Below are 20223 nucleotides of genomic sequence, written 5' to 3'. Positions count from 1 at the left end.
GCTGAGGAGAGAGAATACAAAAAAAAAAAAAAAAAAAAAATTAAGTCACTGAAAATGGCTGTGAGGCCTGCAGGATGAGAACTGGGTATATGTGCCAATACTAGCCCTTTACCAGGAGTTTTAGATAACCATATTTGCCAGAGAAGCACTGATAATCCCACAAATGTGCATGCTTGCATGTTTGTGTATGAACATGTATGTGTGTGAGTCGTGCCTACGGGGAAAGCAGTGGAGGGCGGGACGGTTGTCTCAGCACTATAGATGAGACGGATAAAGAGATACTGTTGTGTCGAAAGACGGCTGTGTGGCAGGAGAGAAGAAGAAACAGAGGATCATGTACAGTATGCTCAATATTATACACACAGTGAACTCATCAAAAAAACAGCACACTTAAAACTGATGACACCAGACATGCATTTCAACCTGATCTAACCTTTCAGGAATACTGGTTGGATGGGAGTAACCATATTGGGGTTATTCGCTGTGTGTTATGCAAGCTCTGCGTGAGTCATACAGTCCAATATTATTCAACGCTGTATTTCAATCGAATAAGCCATAGTCTAGGTCAAAGACTTTGCATACCATATAAGCCTGCCAGTGGCTGCCTGTTTCAGATGGAATTTCCCTTCCCCTGCGCTACCTCCTGACAGGGCTCTACCAAAACTTGGCATTTCACCTGGATGGGCGTGGTTTTGCAGGACACAGCATACCTTTATATGATAACGTGTGCACATTCGCAAGAATTATTTTGGCTTGATGAAAATGAGAAGTTGGACTGAGTGGCAAAGTATGGGCCAGTTTCGTTTCTTAAGCTTGGAAAATATGTCAAACTAGAGAGAATAATACACGCCTACAATATGAGATCATCTTATTTGATGCATGTCAAGTATGGAAGTATACAGACTTTACAAGTCATGTTTTTCTATGATTTGTCTACTTTTTTCACACCCATGTACATCATGGAAATTGATGCTCTGCCTTGTAAGCTTGTTCATTGGACATAATTTAGTCCATCTAATTATCAGTGTATTTTAGCTCTATTTAGTTGCAAATATTTTCCAGTATAACCTTTTGAACCTCAATTTGGGAATTTATCAGCAGTCAGATAAAAGTCATTTGAAAATTTGCAGGGAGCTCTAGTCGTGGTTGCAGCCCTGCCAGCAGTACAAGGAGCAGAAATCTAAGTGTTTCTTCATAAATTGATGATCACAAAAACATGAAAAATCATCTCTGTTTGAAGTTACACTTAGGCTTGAAATCCCCTTGTGGTTTAGTCTTGGGGTTAAGACAAAGATTAGCTTAATAAACAACTTTTTAGGCATAGTTTTGCAAGCTTATCCAAAAAGTGGCGGTATGATCGAATGCAAGCGGATGAAAATGCACATCAGGTGCACAACACTGTGTGACACAGGGGGTAAGGCAAAGCTTACGGGTAAAATACCAAGTTTTTGGGGAGTCCCATCACCCAACACTAATTTGCAAGGGCACCATCACTGCATCCTGGGCTTACTGCTACCAAAGACGCTTGTGATTGGTTTAAAGAAATACAAACAACCCAGAGCACTTTACACTTTATTCCTTAAGTGCAGATCATGATTGGTTCAGCCAGACCTCTCATCAGCGGTGGCACAGTGCTACAAAGAAAAATGTGCAGATAGGTCTGGCCATGCAGGCCGACATAAGACATTACTAAAACCTGCTGGTGCTTCAGTAGGTCAAAAACAACAATGACAAAAACACAGAAGGGTTACTGTTTGACCCCAGTCTTGAATGAAAACAGATTTCAGTGCTGGTTAATATGGAATACCTTCAGGAATTGGCCCATAAATAAGACTTGAATTGAATTTTCATTTCAGTGTACTTCAGATTTTCCAGATCAATGTCTTCAAGCTAATAAATTAAGTCAACTCTCTATTTACCATCAACTTTGCACATGAGGGAGGGAAGGAGAAAATGAGCAAGAAACAGGAGATATTTTGAAGGTGCATGTGGTATGTCTGTCCGTGTATGTGTGTGTGTGTGTGTGTGTGTGAGCGAGATATAGATAGATAGACATAGAGAGAGAAAGAGAGAGGGAGTGCACCGAGCAGTAAGCCCGTGAGCAGGACATGATTGCAGTGTGTATCTTATCTGTGTCAGGTCCTCCTGAGGCTAGTGGAGCCTAGCTGAGCGGAGCACGAGCGCTTCAGTGACCAGTCAACCGTGTGAGGGTAATCTCCTCACTCCTTCAGTCTGTCTCTCTCTCACACTCACTCTCTTTCTCCCTTTTTCCAGTAAGCTCCCCCCAACCACCCTCCCGCCCTCCTCTGGGAGGCTGCTGAGCCACTGCACACACACATAAGTGAGACGCTCACACAAATACACAAACACATTTACGCACACTAACACTCACACCCATGCAAAGCCTTAAGGTGATTGCCTCATGCCAGCTCTGGACAGTGAGCCCACAGGTGAGAGGAGACATCACAGGCTACATTGCACACTGAAGCCCCTGCAGCCAGTAGCCTGTAAATATAGGAATGCTATCTCACACTGTTACTTCAAGCTGTACTGGAAGATATTGAATAGGACCAAAAAGGTGCTAAAGGACAGGTTTGTTGCTGTTGTTTTTAGTCGGTAAGATAAAATTAAAATGCATTTTCTTTGACTTGTGGGTGTAGGGATGATTGAGGTGACAGTAGTCATAGATACTTAGATATGAATAACTGTCTATGTAATTTAAAAGATGGCAGAAACATAATAGCAGGAACTCACAGGTGTAACTAATAACATTGATAATTGCTACTATTCACTTTTCACCAGTTCCACGGTCCTGGTATTGTGCATGCTACTCAGCAGCAGGGCTTACTGGGCCACTTTGATTGAATGGAGTCATTATTAATGTTGTTAATCAGACCTTGCCATAACAAGTCAAAATATCTACCATAATAAAGGTCTATTACATTCTGGTTGAAAACTCTCTTAAGATCATTTTACAAAGCAAATCAAATATTTTCCAATGACAACTACATCTCTGATAATGTTCCTGTTAAAGCTGTAGTGTGGAGGATTTAGGGGCATCTAAAAATAAAAAAATAAATAGGAACTTTCGTGGTTTTAACAAGAGGCAACCTCCAGGGCCAAAAAATGAATCCAATGCGGGTGTGCCAAAAAGCTGCAGTTCCTCGGATGGCCACTTGAGACTGGCTCAAAAAGCGAGTCAATCCCCTTGGACCCCCATGTTAAAATGCCAAACTTTAAAGCAGAAATAAACATGTTTACAGCCTGTTACAAAATACATCTCTAGAGTTAATTTCCCCCCTCATAACAAATGTGTGGGGGTGAATTTTTATATAACTCACCTGTTTGAATTTTATTAAGACTTTAAGTTGCGCATAATTGAGGCGGTCCGCTTTAATTAACAGGCCTTCTGTGGATAGCGTTCCTCTTGCTCTCAGAGAAACCCACCCTTCACTTCTCCACAGCTCCACCTTTTCACCCAGATAGGGTCATTTCTGGCTCCAAAAGACGACCAAATGCCGAACTTGAGGCTTCTAACATGGGAACCAAGGAATGATGTCATGGTGGCTGTGTCCATTATTTTTACACAGTCTATGAGCCTGTTTAAACCTGGTTTTAACATGCATGTCAGTGATCCGAGCACAAGTAGACAGCTGAGACACATCCCTGTTCACACCTGTGTCTATCATGCATCTCTAGCAGACCATTTGTGTTCAGATTTTGTTACTGCCTAAGTCACTTACCCTAGAAGATCAAGGGGCCAAGTGCACTGTTATTACGTTAACACTCTCACTAGCATGCTCACTAGTAATTTTAGCAGTTATATTGGCAGATAGTGCTTTCAGCAGAAATCTACACGCTTCTCCCACAGGGCAAAACAATGAATGGTCATGCAACACTACGTCCAACTCATCATAAAATGGGCAAGTTATAGAGCATTAGCCCCTTGGCACTAAAACAACCATCATGACATGTGCCCCCAGCAAGGACTGGGATGATACAGGGGACACATCGGGACTTATAAACATTTACACTACAAAAGATATGTGGTCGAATGCACCCCAGACCACCTCGGCAAGTGGTCCAAGTGGCAAGTGTCCACTTGTGATCGGATCATTCAAGACAGGTTAATACCAGGTCTAAACAGGCTCTACGGTTTTTACATTACCCGAATGCTACAGTTGACACGCTTGGAAAGGGGGGATGAGGGGCATTCAGTTAGATGCTAGATGCCACAGAATCCAACACACTGCTCCTTAAAATAAAATCAGTGTTACTAGAAAGGTGACTAACAACAACATAGGTAACTAAGTGGATTACTTGTCGAAATAAATATCCTTTCATGCAAAACATATGGGTTATGTCTAGGCGTACAATTTCTATAACTTTGTGTTTTACGTCTATGTATTGGCTCACTAATGTACTTTGAAGGAGAAAGGGTGCATCTGCATCTTGCCATTATGTTTAAAATCAGTTTTATTAAAAATAGAGGTTAAAAACTGGGGCAGTATACCACTAACATATTTTATGTGTGTGTCGGCAATAAGATCCAAGCAACATTCCATGTTGAAGGTCAGTGCACACACACACACACAAACACACAGTGTGGAGGAGGGGGGGGAACAAAAAATTAGTTTGTGTCTAACATTCTTTCACCCTTCATGTGCCTGCCTGCTTGGCTTTAACAACTTAGCCGTCCCCATCAATTAGTCAAGATGCTGGACTTTCATTGAGATTAAGTGACTAATATCAGCGCTTGCTCACAAGAAAGACACTTTTCACGTCTGCCCAACAATCTGTTAAGTCAAAACACATGTGGTGATCCAAGGCAAAAAGCCTGCAAGGGGTCCTCTATGCAATGAAAAACAGGTGCTCTACTTTTTGGCCATGTAATACCCCATTTAGCCTCTGGAGCAAAGGTTATCCAGCTAATAGCTGCCTTGTGGTGCTCTGGGAAGAGCCGTGCACATGGACGGAGTAAACATCTGGGACGGATTGTACATACTTGCAACATATGCTTCAAGTTCAATTAAAATGAGGCCTTGGCATATTTATTAATCTTTTTTTCCCCCTCTCCTCTCTCCCTTTGCTCTCTCCCTTCTTCCCTCTCTCCCCTATAGGCCTGTGCCATAAAAGAGGCCTCCTTTGACCCGTCCTTCATACTTACTCATACAATCTGAAGCTGTGCCTCATATCCAATGTAAAAGACCTCATATCCAATGTAAAAGACAAATTTGTTAAGCCTTGAAAGTCCATTTGTTCTGCACTTAACCAGGTTGGAGGGAGAGGGAGAGAGGGGAAGAGGGAGCGAGAGAGTATGTGTCAGACTGAAAGAGAAAAAAGGCAGGAAAGAGGACGATTGAGGGAAGGGTAGAAGGAGAGTGGGAGGGGAGAGACATGTAGGCGAAGAAAAAAAAAAGAAAAATGCCCCCCTTTCAACTTCCCTACAGCTCAAATGAAATGCTAACAGTTGAGGGGAGCAATAGATCAAAATGTATGAAGCCAGAGTTGGTAAATTGTAGCCTTTGTGGCGGCTGTGCTATCCAGCATCCCAGCCCTGTGTGAGCACAGAGAGCAAGGCCCTCTTATGTGGAATAATCAGTTTGGCACCAAATCTGACGGAGGCCGCAAAAGCTGCTGCTGCACCTCATTTCAATATGAAAGTCCAAAATGTATTTCATATAATCTGCAGCTTTTCAAATGCCTGTATTTTTATTTTTTTCCCTGAGAGGAGGTGGGAAATGCAATGATGGAGGACAGACATAAAGAAAGGGTAGGAAAAAAAAAGGTTCAAGGTTGCCTGGTGCATATCTTCAGTCGGTGGCCCCCCTGTACATTTCAGCCTTGGAACTTCACAGCCATGAAACTTTGCTTCTGCATCACTGTGGGAGAGGATGTAATGCTCACGTATCTTTGTGTGCTCATCGCCTGACGGGCTGGCTGGCTGACTTACTGGTGGGATGACTATTTGACCATCTGCACTATAAATGTGTTTTTTTAACCCTTTTGTTGCAGGCTTGCAGTTATGACCCTTCAAAACGGGAGAGGTTGTAGCAAGGTTGCAGTTGCATGAGTAAATTCAGCGTAAAGAGTGTCCTCGGGCAAAAATAATTTTCAGATATCAAATTGCCTGGTCAAAGGCCTTCACAATTACCATTGCAAAAAGCCAGAGTTTTCCTCCACAAAGATTACCAAACCAGACCATGCAATTTACCACATCTTAACCTACTAACCTTTATATTGCCGGAGTGTGGCTGTAAGGCATCAAGTATCAGCTCAAGTCATTTCTATTCCCTACTTTTCAGTCTAGGTACTTCACCGTTTTCATCGTTAAAGATGTGGACTTCTTTTAAAAGCTGAACTTTTAATTTTGTCCTTGTTTAACACTGTTGGATTTTCAACAGACTGGTGTATCAAGCAGGATATTGTTTTCATTTCAAGTACGCCTCACCAAAAAACCAGACAACACAGTGGGTGGATAAAGAGCTGCACCATTTCAATTACCATTCCCAAGTGGAACATTGACAAGGGACTGTATCCTATCCAGTGGCATTTGTTTCAGTAGCTGTTCCTACAGTGTAAACGAGCGGAGGCAGTAAAGCAGCCACCTGTTGTTACCTGATAGTGTCTGGACAAGCCCAGATGCTGTTTTACTGGGACATAAAGGAGCAGTGAATGGACCTAAATAGCTAACTAAGCACTTTATATGGGTGCATGTTCTCAGGAAGCGGGGCTGAACGTTAGTAACGTGAATTCGACATAGTGTTACATGAAAGGAAAAATAAGGATAATGTACCAAGCTGCAGCAACAGACCAAAGCAAAGCAAAACCACAAGGAGGAAAGGTGAGAAATGTGCTGTGTGTATATCTACAGAGAAAACTTTTCAAAAGGTTAAAAGGTTGTACAATCTTTGTACACGTGTTTGTGCCTCAGGCAACAAGAATACCTGAACGGGGGAGGAGATGGGAGGGGAAGACGGAGTCATTCCGTTCGTCTGTTTGTGTTTCCGGTGTGTGTGAAGCGGTGTCAACCTCTCCTGAGGCAGTGTGCGTATGTGTGTGTGAGTGCATATGTTTGTGTGTGTCCCTGACACAAGACATAATTACCTTGTCATCTTTGTCAAAATCCTCATCCTCGTCCTCCAGCAGGTCCTCCACTGCTTGCTGACAGTCGCAACAGAGGAAAGAGAAAGAAAGTAAAAATGTTTATGCAACAGCTATAGTACAGACAAACATCAGATAACACAGGGTTAACATCTTCAGAACAGCCAAAGAGGCATACTAAAGCTGATTGGTTATGCTTATGTCTGGCAAGAGTTTGTTAATGAGTATGAAAAGCATGCAGATAGCACAACTATCGGATTGGTGTGTGCTAATATGTCACGAGCCTCCGAAAGGTTCAGAATTAGAATTTAATTTTAGAAACATTCTGTTGTTCAAATGTGTTGACACTTCTGGAAATGTAAGCAAATGCTCTGGCTTTGAGTTTCAACGGGCTGCGGATTAAAGTCTATTCATCCACTCAAATCGCATTGCACAAAAGCATTCAAATCTTATAGCATTCAGCGGGATGAGCTGCAGAACTCTTCTCCTTCTGTCTCTGCTCGGTCTCATCTGACCTCCCCGACCTTTGCACTCGTCTCTCACCTCGACCGCCAGCCTTCCCTATCGCTGTACATTCATCTATCTATCGTTTCACATCCTCTCACAGAATGATGCTCCTTGAGAGGAGGAAGAAGAAAGCCTGCAGCGCGGAGAGCAAGTCACAAAGAACAGCAACTACGTGCTTCAGTGGTCCACAACCGATGAAACTGGAGCTGGTATAGCGCTGAAGCCCCCAAATACCGTGATACACGTTGTACAACACAAAGGAAAAATGACACACTCACATGCACACAGTCAGAAACACAAAGGCACATATGGATACATAAACTGCATGTTGTACTTTTTCCCCCTCAGTAACAGAATTTCTATATAAAAATTAAGAGGCATTGGAATGAATAGAAAATGCCATCCTTCACATACAGCTCCAACCTCTAACTGTATGTGAAAAGCAAGCGAGTAAACAAATGTCTTGGCATATATGGAAAGCCTTGAACCAACAAAAGCAGGTTGGGCCACTGTGTTCTGTGATACAATGTAAAATTGGAATACAGTACTGGAGTTGTTTGGGTGTCTTTGTGAGCACGCACAAGTTCACGTGTCTAGACTGATGCCAGCGAGGCGAAAAACCACAGATCCCCCCTGCCTCTCTTATCCACCCTCTTTCTGTCAATCACACATCAAAGCTACAAGGTCATATTGTTGCTCCCAATTTACATAAACAAACACCCATATCATAAGCTCTACAGCTGTCAACCTCAGCATTCATCTACTCTCATTGTTGTCACCAACCCCCAAACCCCCTAAAAACCTTTGCCCAGCCTCGCCATCACCATCACCACAACCCCCTAACCACCTCCAGAACGGCACAAACTAGTTTGGAGAAATCCAAAAATCATTACTTAACAAGACAATAGCTTTTGTCCTTTTTGTTTTTCATTGGAATAAGGGGGGGAAACTATGTGGCGGCTGACATAAGCCTCTTATGTAAATGCAGCTTCCCACACAAACAAAGAGGAGTTCAGAACAGCAGAGTTGAGAGGGTAGAGTCAATAGTGCTTGGGTGTGTTTGTGTGTGTGTTCTATCAATAGCACAGAGTCACTGGGGCAAAGCGTTGTGCATGTGTGCATGGCACCTCTCGTTTTAACTGCCTGTACTGTACAGCAACTGGTTATTCCCACTTCACCGAGACTCCATCAGTGTCTAGACAAATAAGCCTGAGTGTTCACAGTTCATCTCTTTATTGATACAGAATACATTCACTAATACAGTATACAAACACCAGAGAGGGAATTCTCCTGCTCAGCTGAGGCAAAAGATGCCAACATGATACTGTAAAATGAAAGCCTTCTGGCAACTCTAAACAAATGAACTATAACTGTTTATAAAGTCATCATGGTTCCTCCCAAATCCTTTCACCCGTGCCAAAATACAAACATAATGGATTCCTCCACACAGAGGCTTTACTAGGGCACGCCTGGCACACGCTCCAAACTTTAAACAAAGGGAATGAGCATGAGCTAGCTGGAGAAGCATGACCTAGAGAGACAGAGAGAATGATAGAGTCGTTTGTCTCTCTCTGCTCTCCGCTCTGCTCTCTCTCCTCTATCGCCTCTGGTTACAGAGAGAAGTCATGTTTCCCGCAATGAGACACAGTGTAAAATTAATAAATAAAAAGACATGGAACATGTCATCTGCCCTGAAGATTGCCACGGCTAAATGTGTGCACTGAAGCTACTGTCTCGGTAAGGGGAGGATATAAATTACCTCAGTGCAGCCGATGAATTCCAAACATCTTTCTTTCTTTCTCTCCCTCTACCTCTCTCCCTCTCTCTCTATTTGTCTCATTCTTTCGCTCTTTCTAAGACCTGTTTGGTGTATGATATCATTTGTCTGCTTATCCCCCCATTATCATGTTGTTTAAATTACTATCATTACAGCACGGCAGCATCAAAGCCTTGCTGTCGACAGGATCGCGTAGAGCTCACGTTGCCTGCAGAGCCGCTCCAGTCAATTCAATATCTACTGAGGTGGGGATTAACATATTCAGACCTATTCAAATGATACAGGGATGATGCAGGCTACTCTTACAGATTACACTGTGCCCCATAAATACATACAAAGATGGTGATAATATAAAATACACACAAAGAATATAAGTGAGTACAATGACATTGAGAGTTCAAATGGCTGTAAAAGTATAAATACATCTGTTTGGCTTTAGTGGCTCATACCTATAAAGCTGATTTGCAAGAATTAAGGCCCTGTCTACACATACACAGATATTTTTTGTAAACTGATATTTTTCTTTACCATTTGGCCCCTAATAAAATGCCTTTTAAGGTGCAGATTTCCTAAAACTCTGGTTACTGTTTATCTGTGTGGACATGTATAATGGAGCATAACGGGAACTGATGACGTACAGTAATCTCAATTTGTACATGCTCACGTTCAAAAACAACGTTTGGTAATGTTTTATTAGCACTGCTTAATACAAAGGCTATATCACTCATAGACATCGTACTACTGCACCACTTCATGGTTGAACGGAGGCATTTGCTGCACCCGATGTTTTTGCTCCACCTCAGTGTCCACTGTTCAAAGACCGCCTGAAACAACGGTTTTGGATCAGGCCCAGTTAAACCAGCTGATGGTGGGACACTTTCTAAAGTGGGCTTGTTGTCCATGAGGAATGGATGGAAAACTTTTGCATGTCCAGAGCATCACTTGTACGCTTGACTCAGCTCCTTAATCCTTAAATTTTACAGGAATCAGTTGTGATGAGATCAGTTAAATAAGCCTGTACACTTTGTTACCCCTGTAAAGAGGTAGATTGCTGAACATTGGCATGCGCTTGGAGTCATTTTTGCATTCTAGTGTATAAATCAAAGGTCCTGTGAACAGAATTGTTTTTCTAAAATGGAGGGAAAAAATATCAGTTTTCAAAAACATCTGTAGGCGTGTAGACAGGGCCAAAGTTTCTGTTGCACTGGCTCAGATCCCAGCACATTGTCACAGATTTCTCGCTTACATTAATCCCCATCAATGTACAAATACAGATAAGAAGAACATATGAATGTCCATTAAAATGAAATGAAAAGCATTTGTACATTATCTATCTTTACTTTGAAAATTACATGTAGAGCTTCCGATCATATGTATGACTTGATTTTTAATGACACCACAGTCCAAGCAACCAAATCAAATCAAAGGTTGTGTAATATCCTCTTATTTTGTTGCCTTCTCAGTGCATCCTTGCAGGACTATTGCTTTACTCCATTCGGTGACTGATACTTGACAGCTACAAAGCTGGAACTGTGACTCTTCTATGTTTTGCGTCTTTATGTTAGCACTAATTTAAACTCAGCCTTACAGAACTCTCTCCTCCATTTACTGTTGCTCTGTGCCAGATGAAGTGCACGGTGCTAGCTAAAATCTTCCTGGACTGAATTTGAATTAAGTCTGGCAAAAAAAAAAAAAAGAAAGAAAGAATCTAAGGTAGACGAAAAGCCTAGAGTGTGTTTTGATCTGATGTTTTGCTGCACAGACTGATTGACTGAGATGTGATGAACAAGTTGTAAGAGTGGTGGAAAGGAACAGCAGAAAAAAGGTGTTTCAAGAACTGCCTATCAGGTAGAAAATTCTGTTACACTATTGATTCCCAAGAGGGAAATTTGTGTATTCTCCTTTTGCCTTTACAGGGAGCTTCTTGCACAAAGTCAGCAGCACAACAGCACCCCTAGTGCCTATTCAAGGAGAGAGAGCAAACTCTGAGGGGTCATAGGGTACTGTGAACTTCTGATTACAGGTAGCACCATGGCTTTGTAGTGTTTTGTTGAATGTGATAGTTAATGTGACCCGAAGCTTCTTAACTCAAAGGTTCAGTGTGCAGGGTTTAATGGCAGAACTGAAACTTCTTCCGTGTGCCATATGAGTAGAAGAACTACGCTGGCTGACATTTGCTGAAAAAGCAAATGGCCCTATCTAGAGCCAGTGTTTGATTTGTCCCTTCTGGGCTACTGTAGAACAAAATGGTGGACTTTACGGAAAAGGGCTCAATCTAAGGTAACAAAAACACAACCATTCTTACTTTCAGGTGATTATAAACCAATAAAAACATAGTTATGAATATGATGAACCATTTCTGCCAACAGATGGCCCTAAATCCTACAAACTGGACCTTTAAAACAGTGCAGCATTTGTAGCTGGAGTACAGTGCCTGCAATTTAAAATTGGCCAATCTTTATTAATGTCCTGTACCTTATAGAACATAACCCTTACCTAGTGAATACAATGTAAAGGCATTGAGCCCAAATAATTAAGAAATGCTAGGTAACTAATCAACTTGATGTACTTATCAATAGTTGTATAACTACAGTGTGAGAGGGTATCAGACACCCTAACCCTGCTTTAAAAGACTTTTTCCAAGACCATTTTTAACCAAATTTAAGACAGAGTTCTTGACAAATCCTCATTTTCTTATTCAGGCATTGCAGTTAAGTATAAAGGTCCGGTGCAATGGTAGGATATATCTAAGAATATGGGAATTATTAAAGCGAGTTAGGTTAATCTACATTTTGCCAAAAGGTAAATGTAAGTATAAAGTAAAAATACACTATGAGTTACAGTGGCAGACATGTAACATCATATAAGACTTGTAACATCATAAATGTGGATTGAACTTGATTCAAAAAGAAATCTAAAAATATTAAATTTAAAACTATATGATGACTTTTAAGGCCTAATATTTATAAAATTGACATTTCAAGACTTTTTAAGCACCTGCTGTGTAAGAGACATACTGGAGAGTTTAAATCTAACTTGACAAGTCAGAAACAAAACACAGTACTTGGAGTGGATGGATGCTACTTTCAGGGAAGTAAAAGAGAACAGACCCTGTCTGGATCAATGAAACAAGTGCACACACACACTCCACAGAGGGAAAGTAAAAATCTACTACCTGAAGTAGTAGCCACATCATTTTCACCCCTCCTCTGAAATGCCTCTACACTCGCCCCTCTCCCGCTCCCTGGCCAGGCTGAGTTCCACTATCTCCCCTCCTAACCTTCCCAATGACAGCCGCAGTGGGAATTGACGCGGAGGCAGACATCCCGGCGAACATGAAGATATACTTTCTCCTCCTTTTTTCTCCCATTCCTCTATCCCTCCCTCCCTCCATCCTCCTGCTGCTCTTCCTCTTTGATACGTGAGGGGGTTTTAACCTCTCCAGCTGCTGAGGTTTGGCCGACTGGCTGGCTGGGGGATCTCAAGGCCCTACTTGGTATGCACTGTCCATGAGTGGATGTGTATGTGTTTGAGTGTGAGTGTGTGTGTGCGTGTGCATATTGCCTACACCACAGTTTCTGCAGACTGGGGGAGGGCTGTGCGTCTGATAAGGGCTGCTGGCTGAGCCTGGCTGACCCACGCGGGCCCTTCACAAGCTGTCAGAGCCGTGGCCCTCAGAGGGGGGCCCTTCCATCTGCACTGCCCCAGCCAGGGCTCACCCAGCAGGGGGCTAGAGAGGGGTGAAGCCGGGGTGCTACTGGAGCTGGAGGCTGGGGGTGGGGGTGGGGTGGGCGGCTCCATATTCATGAAAGCAACACCAAATCTGTGAGTGTTTGGAGAGATTGAGTTTCGGGATAGTAATGTAAGCGTGGCAAACAATGTACATTTCTCACTGTGTATTTGCTGACAAATCAGCAAGTATGTTTAGTCAGGGATTCAGCAGCCATCCAGAGGAAAGTCCAATTTTACATGCTCCACTAGCATTGTTGAGATAGCGAGTAAATACTGTAAATTCAGTGATAAGATGTTTGTCCTTCTCAGACAGATGACGCTGTCTCGTCTTATTGTTTCTCATATTCACTTGTGGAAAAGAGGGCTAGAGCTGGTACATACTTGATGTGCAATCTATTGCACACAAACACACTCACATCTGTGGGCTTAAGCTCAAGGTTTAAACCAAAAAACTCACAAAAAGCTACAGCGGGTGTACTGTATAGACAAAACAACAACAACAAGCACTGAGGCAGACACCCTGAGCCGCTGACGTTGTTAGCAAAGAGCACAGACAGTTACAAAGGTTCAGTGTGATGAAGGGAGTTAGACAAATGGAGGGAAAGGAAGGGAAAGAGAGACAACATGATGAAAAGGGAGGCTGGGAGGATTCTGCAGTGGCATTCCTGATGCTCCCGATGCTCCCGTCCCGCTTCAAACTATGCCCGTCGCCTGTCTTTCTGCCTGCCAGCCTGCCATCCTATCTGCCAGTTTAGCAGAGACAGAGAGGCAGCGAGAGGAGCAGAGATGAGCGCGGTGATGCCGGGGCGGCACGGGGGAAATCAGTGGGGCACAGGCGCTCCCAGTTAAAAGTGACATGACCTTTTGATTTTGTCACCTGTCACCAACTGCCATGTCTGACTCCGCACTGAGGAGTGCCTGCCATCCACCGCTGTTTTCCTCTGCCTCCGTCTCTCTGTCGCTCCATCTCTCTGAATGCCTCTCTGTCTTTTTCTGTCTCCTGCTCCCACTCCATCTCCTTTTCTCATTCTCCTTTTCTTTCCAGAGTTGCGGTTTTATAGGGAAAAAGTGGAGGTGTGACTTTCTGGAGGAGTTGAGGTATAATAGGCTGTGTTTCCTCTTTTCCCTTCCAGCTTTCCTAATATTTACTCTTCTCTACCTGTGTTGTGCGTGGCTTTTAATGAGGGCAGATGTCAAGGCACAGTGTGTTTAGAGAAGCAGAGGGTTTTTTGAGATGCAAAATCAGGGAGAAAATAGAATAGATAAAAATGGCAATGAAGTTTTGTTCTAGAAATGATACAATGTTCCAATGAAATCAGTCATTATTACTGTCTTGGAAATAAACCAGATTCTTTTTACGCTAATGAACAATATGCCGCTGTCACACTGAGTGCTTCACAGTCGGGAAAGTAAAGATTACACTACAACAAGCAACATGGATTTGAACAAATAGAAAATGGCAAAATTAGTAGAAAACCGTAGTCAATTATTTTTTTTTCTAAAAGGATGACTAAGTCTTGTTGGGGAGATTAAACTCCATATTTGTTGTTGTTTATGGAAATACTATCTCACTCTGGATGTAGAGTGGGTTGAAAGTTGTCAGCTCGATCTCAACGTTGGAGGCACGTCTATGAGCGTGAAGTATCTTCGGGCCATTAAGGTCTTCTCTTCTGTAATGGGTTGGTGAATCTAGTGGGTGAATCTATGTAATGGTCTGAAGCATGGGATAAAGATGATGGTCCTCCAGTGTGACAAGGCCTAATTGCCCATCATCCCGTGGTAGAAAGAGACATCACCATATTCCGTATGTGCCCTGTACGACAGCCTGCACTGAAATTAACACCTTCGTAACATCTGCTAAGGGCCTTTCTGGGCCAACAGAACAGCAAGGCAGGATTTCTATCGGGATGTGTCTTGGCTCCTTAATCTCAACGCGCATTGTATACACTCGTGCAAGCAGGCGTACATGTGAATATGACACACTGCTATGAAAAGATATACACATGCACACACGCCTTGCAGCCTTCTTCTCTATCCTCTGGTTGACCGAGCCCAACCTACTGCCAGCTTCCTTTGCAACAGGCTACGGATGGATCTAAGCCTCAAATTGTCCCAGGTTTCAACACAAGATAGAGATGGATAGGACAGGGTCATGTTATGGAATTGCTCCTCCCCCTCTAGGAACCACACACAAATGCAGAAAGACAGGGCAGACATTCCTTGACGGTACGTTATTAGCTCTGAATGTCAAAACACTATCTTACTCCACATATATTCAAAAGCGTAAAAGGTCCTCTTCTTTGTTTGTTGGTTTGCTTCAGTGAGCATGTTACAGCATGACACACAGGTCAGCAAACAGTGTTGAAGAGTCGGGGTTCACAGGTCAGAGTGCTACATGATAAGAGAGGAGGTCAGCGACCTTGCTGGTGCACTGCCTCCTTTAATCGCTGTTCTGAGGACGCTCCGACTGCTTAGCAGGTACTGGTCAAGGTTGGGGCGAGGGGAAAGGAGCGCTGATCCGAGATCTGTTTGCAAAGCAGCATGTAACCACACAACATTCAGTGACCCTGAGTAGTGAATTACAGTGTGTAGAGAACACTGTGTTTGTTTATTTGCTATAGACAGGACTATGGACTGTGGTTGCGGTGTAAAATCAGGGAAGGGTCCTCACATTGAACCCATCAGAAGAAGCAAGGCCCTTCAGTTCATTAGGAAGTCTGTACTCATGCGTATACTTTTTTTTTGTTTTCTCTCTTTCTTCCCCCACCCTATCCCTCTCTCTCTCTCTCTCACCCTTCAGAGTGAGTTCAGCACAGATTCCTTTGGCATTACCCTCACCCCAGACTGCTGGAAAACCGCAGCGCTCCGGATGCTGACCCTTGCTCGGCTCAGCACAATGCTTTAATTTGGTGTGTTGTTTAAAGTAATTAGAAAGCCTTTTTCCCTTGTTTTCTTTTCTATTCTTCTCTGTTCTCTGCCAAGTGCGAGAGGGAAACAGTGAGTCGTCCATGACTTCAGCTTGATAAAGACTCGGAAGAGGAATCCAGGGGACCGGGAAAGGAAGCAAAGAACACAGATACTGCATGCTCTCGCTGTACCCACTTCCCCCCTGCACTGCACGCAGATTGGGAAACTCTGTCTGAAAACAAACAGGGACAGGACTCAAGGGATACTCGTGTCTGAATGTGTGTGTACAGTATTTGCAAACACAAATGCCTGAAAATAATGAATGCTTACACCATCGCACGTTACTTTAGCTGACTTAAGATAGTAATATCACAACTGGAAGAGGCAGGGAGTTGATAATGGAGCAAGAAGAGAGGGTTCATCGCATTCACCAATCCTGAGGCAGTGAGATTGCAAAGCCGAGACAAGAGAGACGATGATTGTCAGAGAATCTTCTTTGTGTCGCCCGTGCTTCTCTGTACTGCGCAGCACAACTGTCACAGCGGCAAGAAAAGGAGCATTAATGGTGCTAATCTTTGACAATTAATCCCACTTTCATCGGATATATTGTTGCGAAGAATGTCTGCACACACTCACGCATATGCACGCTCATGTGTACATACACAGTGACTGGAAATACACACACATTTTTTTCCACACAGACACACAAGGATAACTTTTATCTCCATGTACACTTGCTGTATTTTCCCCCACACATGCAAGTACAATACAAGCACACACCTGGAGTGACTCACACATGCAAAATGTATGTGTGCGTTTGCATGAGCTGTGGTTCGACACTTTGGTTAGCCTTACTCATAACCTTGGAATAAAAGTGAACACGCCAGAGTACGTGAAAACATTACCAAAATAACGCACACAGTACTCAGTATCCATGTATCAGGCACACACCTGCACATTCACTTACACTACATATATGCTACTGCTATCCCGTTCTCTTGCACTGCATATTTGCCTCTTACTATCTCACCACCAGCCCAAACCAACTTTTTTACATACCCTCCACCAGCCAATAGCAGCAGCGACCCTCTGCTCCACACATATCAAGGCTGTCAAACTGTAAGAAGTACACAACGTTCATTTAAAGCCATTGCTCATTGTGCTCCTAAGAGAGAGCTGAGACATTTCACTGCATGAAGTTCAGATATGAAACTTTGCAGCAGTGCTTTCATGGTTAAAAACATGCTTGGCCTTGGTGTCCCAAGCAGATAAGTATTTTAAATTCAACCCCTCAAACCATACTATGAAGATGATCATATTGAAGCAACCTTCAAAGGCAAATAAACCCTTTAGCTTGGATTGTAACCAGGCAAAGAAATACAAAAGGCTATAGCAACAAGGAGAGCTACAAGCAATTAAAGTAGAGAGAAGTAAATACTGTCATAGTTGGTGGCAAATGGTAGTGCTTGTATCATAACAAACCAAGGTTCAATGTCACTGGTCTAAATGTGGAAGTACATGTCAATCAAATTACAATGTTGTTTAAGACAGACAGTAAAAACAGTGAAACTAAAATATGTTATAATAAGTGTCCGTATCTTCTCTTGTCTCTGAGCAAAGGACAACTTTGTAGAACTGAGCAGAACAGTATTGTCGTCCTAAAAGGCACTTGCCATAAGAGTATCAACAATATCAACATGTCTTAATGTTCCAACCAATTCCTGAGGTACTTGAGACACAATGGTGCCTTTCAAGGGGGAGAGAAAAGCAATTCTGCATGAAGTGGGAGTTACATGTATTTACTCGTATGTGAAGTGAGTGGCACATTACGAGAATATGTAACCTTTGTTGCCTCATTTTAATTAGGAAGTGCATGGGGAAAGAATATCATTAGGTCTGGATAAATACAAGCAGCAGGTGGGGGGACAAATCATCATGCCGGGTTTTGTCTTAAGGCATGTGGGATTTTTTTTTTTGTCAAGCAATGTCGCCATCTACAGGTGAAGAGAAATATCCTCTGAAATTCAAGTCTGTGTCATTCACAAATTTTAAAAATGATTTGTCTATGAACCTACTTGCTATTGCAAACATTTAATTACTGAGTTTACTATGTCTAGTTAAATAGTTTAAATTCTAGTATGTGCCACAGACTACTGTATAAGTAACTGGCAGCTTGTATCTGTCTCCTAAGGGTGGTCTGTTGCTGATTTTATGTCAACTTTTTAAATGAGCAAATACAGACACAGAGGCTTATAAAAAGAGAGACTTAGCTCTGGAGACTTACCAAATAAATCTGTGTTGTAAGTAATGTACAGCTCACATCTAATTCCATTTTTTATTCAGTGTAATACTACAATGACACACAGCAATGAGATTTGGTTCATTATAATGACTGAATTTAATATATCTTCCAAATCCAATCCTATCTAACCCACAGAATCCTTATGAAGGGATAAATATACACATATAGAGGGTGAGAGACTGCAAGAAAAATCTGAGGTCTGTTAACTGGTTATTTCCAACTGAGTCTTGGAAAAAGGCACTTATTAAAATTAATCACTTCATTGTTCACGCTCACTCCATAGTCCGGCTCTCTCTCTCGTTTCCACTCTCTACTCTCCAAATGTGCCTGGCCATGATTAAAACATGTCTGTTTCTCCATGACATTGCTTTGACATCATTTAATTGGTATAAGAGATAAAAATAAATGAATTAAATAAATATACTACCAGGTAAGTGGCGTAACGTAGCTCAGGGTGACAGCCTATTATTTCTCCCTTTTCTTTGCCTCAAAGAAGGCAAAGTGAGAAATGTGAGATTGCACTGAGAATGCAGCTCCTCAAGGGGCAGATGGGGAAAAAAATTCACCTGAGAGATTTTTTTTTAAATTAAATTCCAATTTTGCTCAAAGTTTGTCCAGTTTAATCAAAAGGTGTATTTTAAATGAGTTTGTATTATGCTCATCTTGCTGTTGTTTAAAAAAAAAAGTATGTTTCACTTCAGCTCATCTGTACATCTATACTGACCTTAATCACCTGTCACGTCTTTAATATCACAAATTCTATGCGTTGTCTCGTATGAAAGACATGAAATCCTTGTAAATGTGATTAATGTCGTAAATAAAATAAGAACATAATGTCTCTGTGGTAATGGTGTCTGAGTTTTAACCCTGCATTGTGTGTGGAAAGAGGCTTTTTACAGTGAAAAGAAAGAAAGGCGGAGGAATATCAAGAAGGTATGGGGGGTTACTCACCACATCTTGCCTGGTATCCTTCCCCGATGTGATGAGGATATAGTTCCAGGCCAAAGGCAGTAGCAAAGCCAGAGGAATCATATAGAGTTCAAAGTTCCAGACAACGATGACAAAAAGCTTGAGGGAGAGAAAAAGACAAAAACCGTCAGCAGAGAACAAAAAAAGTGAGAACAGTGTGGGCGAAGAATGTATACATTCAAGACCTCATATTGACCCTTATGAGGCAAACTCCTGAGAACGTACGCCGACCATATGTGCAATTGGAAACGATACGCATTCATATGCAGAAACATAACCACCACGGAACAAAGCGTAAAAATAAGACTGGGCTCCAACAAAGGTACAGGCCTGGTGTCGGTGAGCCTGGGTTCAAAACCCTGACCCTCAAGGCTCTTTTGGGCCTTCAGCTGAGGAGGACGTCGACAAGGAGGATGAGTACAAGACGTCAGAGCCTCTTTCCTCCATGCCAATCATCCCAGAGGCTGAGGTCATGTACCGTTTTCAGCTGCACCACGTCAAAGCTGACCCCTCCGTACTCAACCCCAAACCACATCATCTGACCCCACACACCCCACACCCCGAGTCCCTAACCCTGTCACTCCAAGCCCCAATACCCTCTCTCCTACCCCAAAAGGCTCTTATGCCCCATCTCTAACCTTTCTGCACCCATCTGCCAAATCCATAACCTCTATACCTCCCCTCTCATCACCAAACAAGAAAAGTACCATCTGAAAATTAACCTTTCCTAAAACCCTGTATTCTGATTTTGGCAGGGCTCTTTAGCCTGTGACAACAGATTGTTGAGGTGGTTGGGAGAAGATATCTGTGGGAAAGTAAAATTGCTAATGATGGAAGCTTGTTATCTCAAGTGTGAGAAAGCGTTGTTGTCAATTGCTTCGAAAAGTTTAGCTGGAAGAAATGTGATATTTGTGGGGAAGAAATT

The 20223-nt window shown here is 42.5% G+C and overlaps 1 protein-coding gene across 1 annotated transcript in view; it reads right to left on the bottom strand.

The window, feature by feature from the left end:
* Window positions 1-20223, bottom strand: part of mctp1a (multiple C2 domains, transmembrane 1a) — a 182543-nt gene that overhangs the window by 26087 nt on the left and 136233 nt on the right. The window contains exons 16-17 of the mRNA XM_050050022.1: window positions 19281-19397; window positions 7108-7164 (exon numbers count right to left, since the gene is read on the bottom strand). Coding sequence (XP_049905979.1) covers window positions 7108-7164; window positions 19281-19397 — 174 coding nt within the window. The remainder of the gene's footprint in view (window positions 1-7107; window positions 7165-19280; window positions 19398-20223) is intronic.

The sequence above is a fragment of the Epinephelus moara genome, chromosome 8 (assembly GCF_006386435.1).
Source record: "Epinephelus moara isolate mb chromosome 8, YSFRI_EMoa_1.0, whole genome shotgun sequence".
Taxonomy (NCBI): Eukaryota; Metazoa; Chordata; class Actinopteri; order Perciformes; family Serranidae; genus Epinephelus; species Epinephelus moara.
This window is presented reverse-complemented; position numbering and strand designations above follow the sequence as displayed.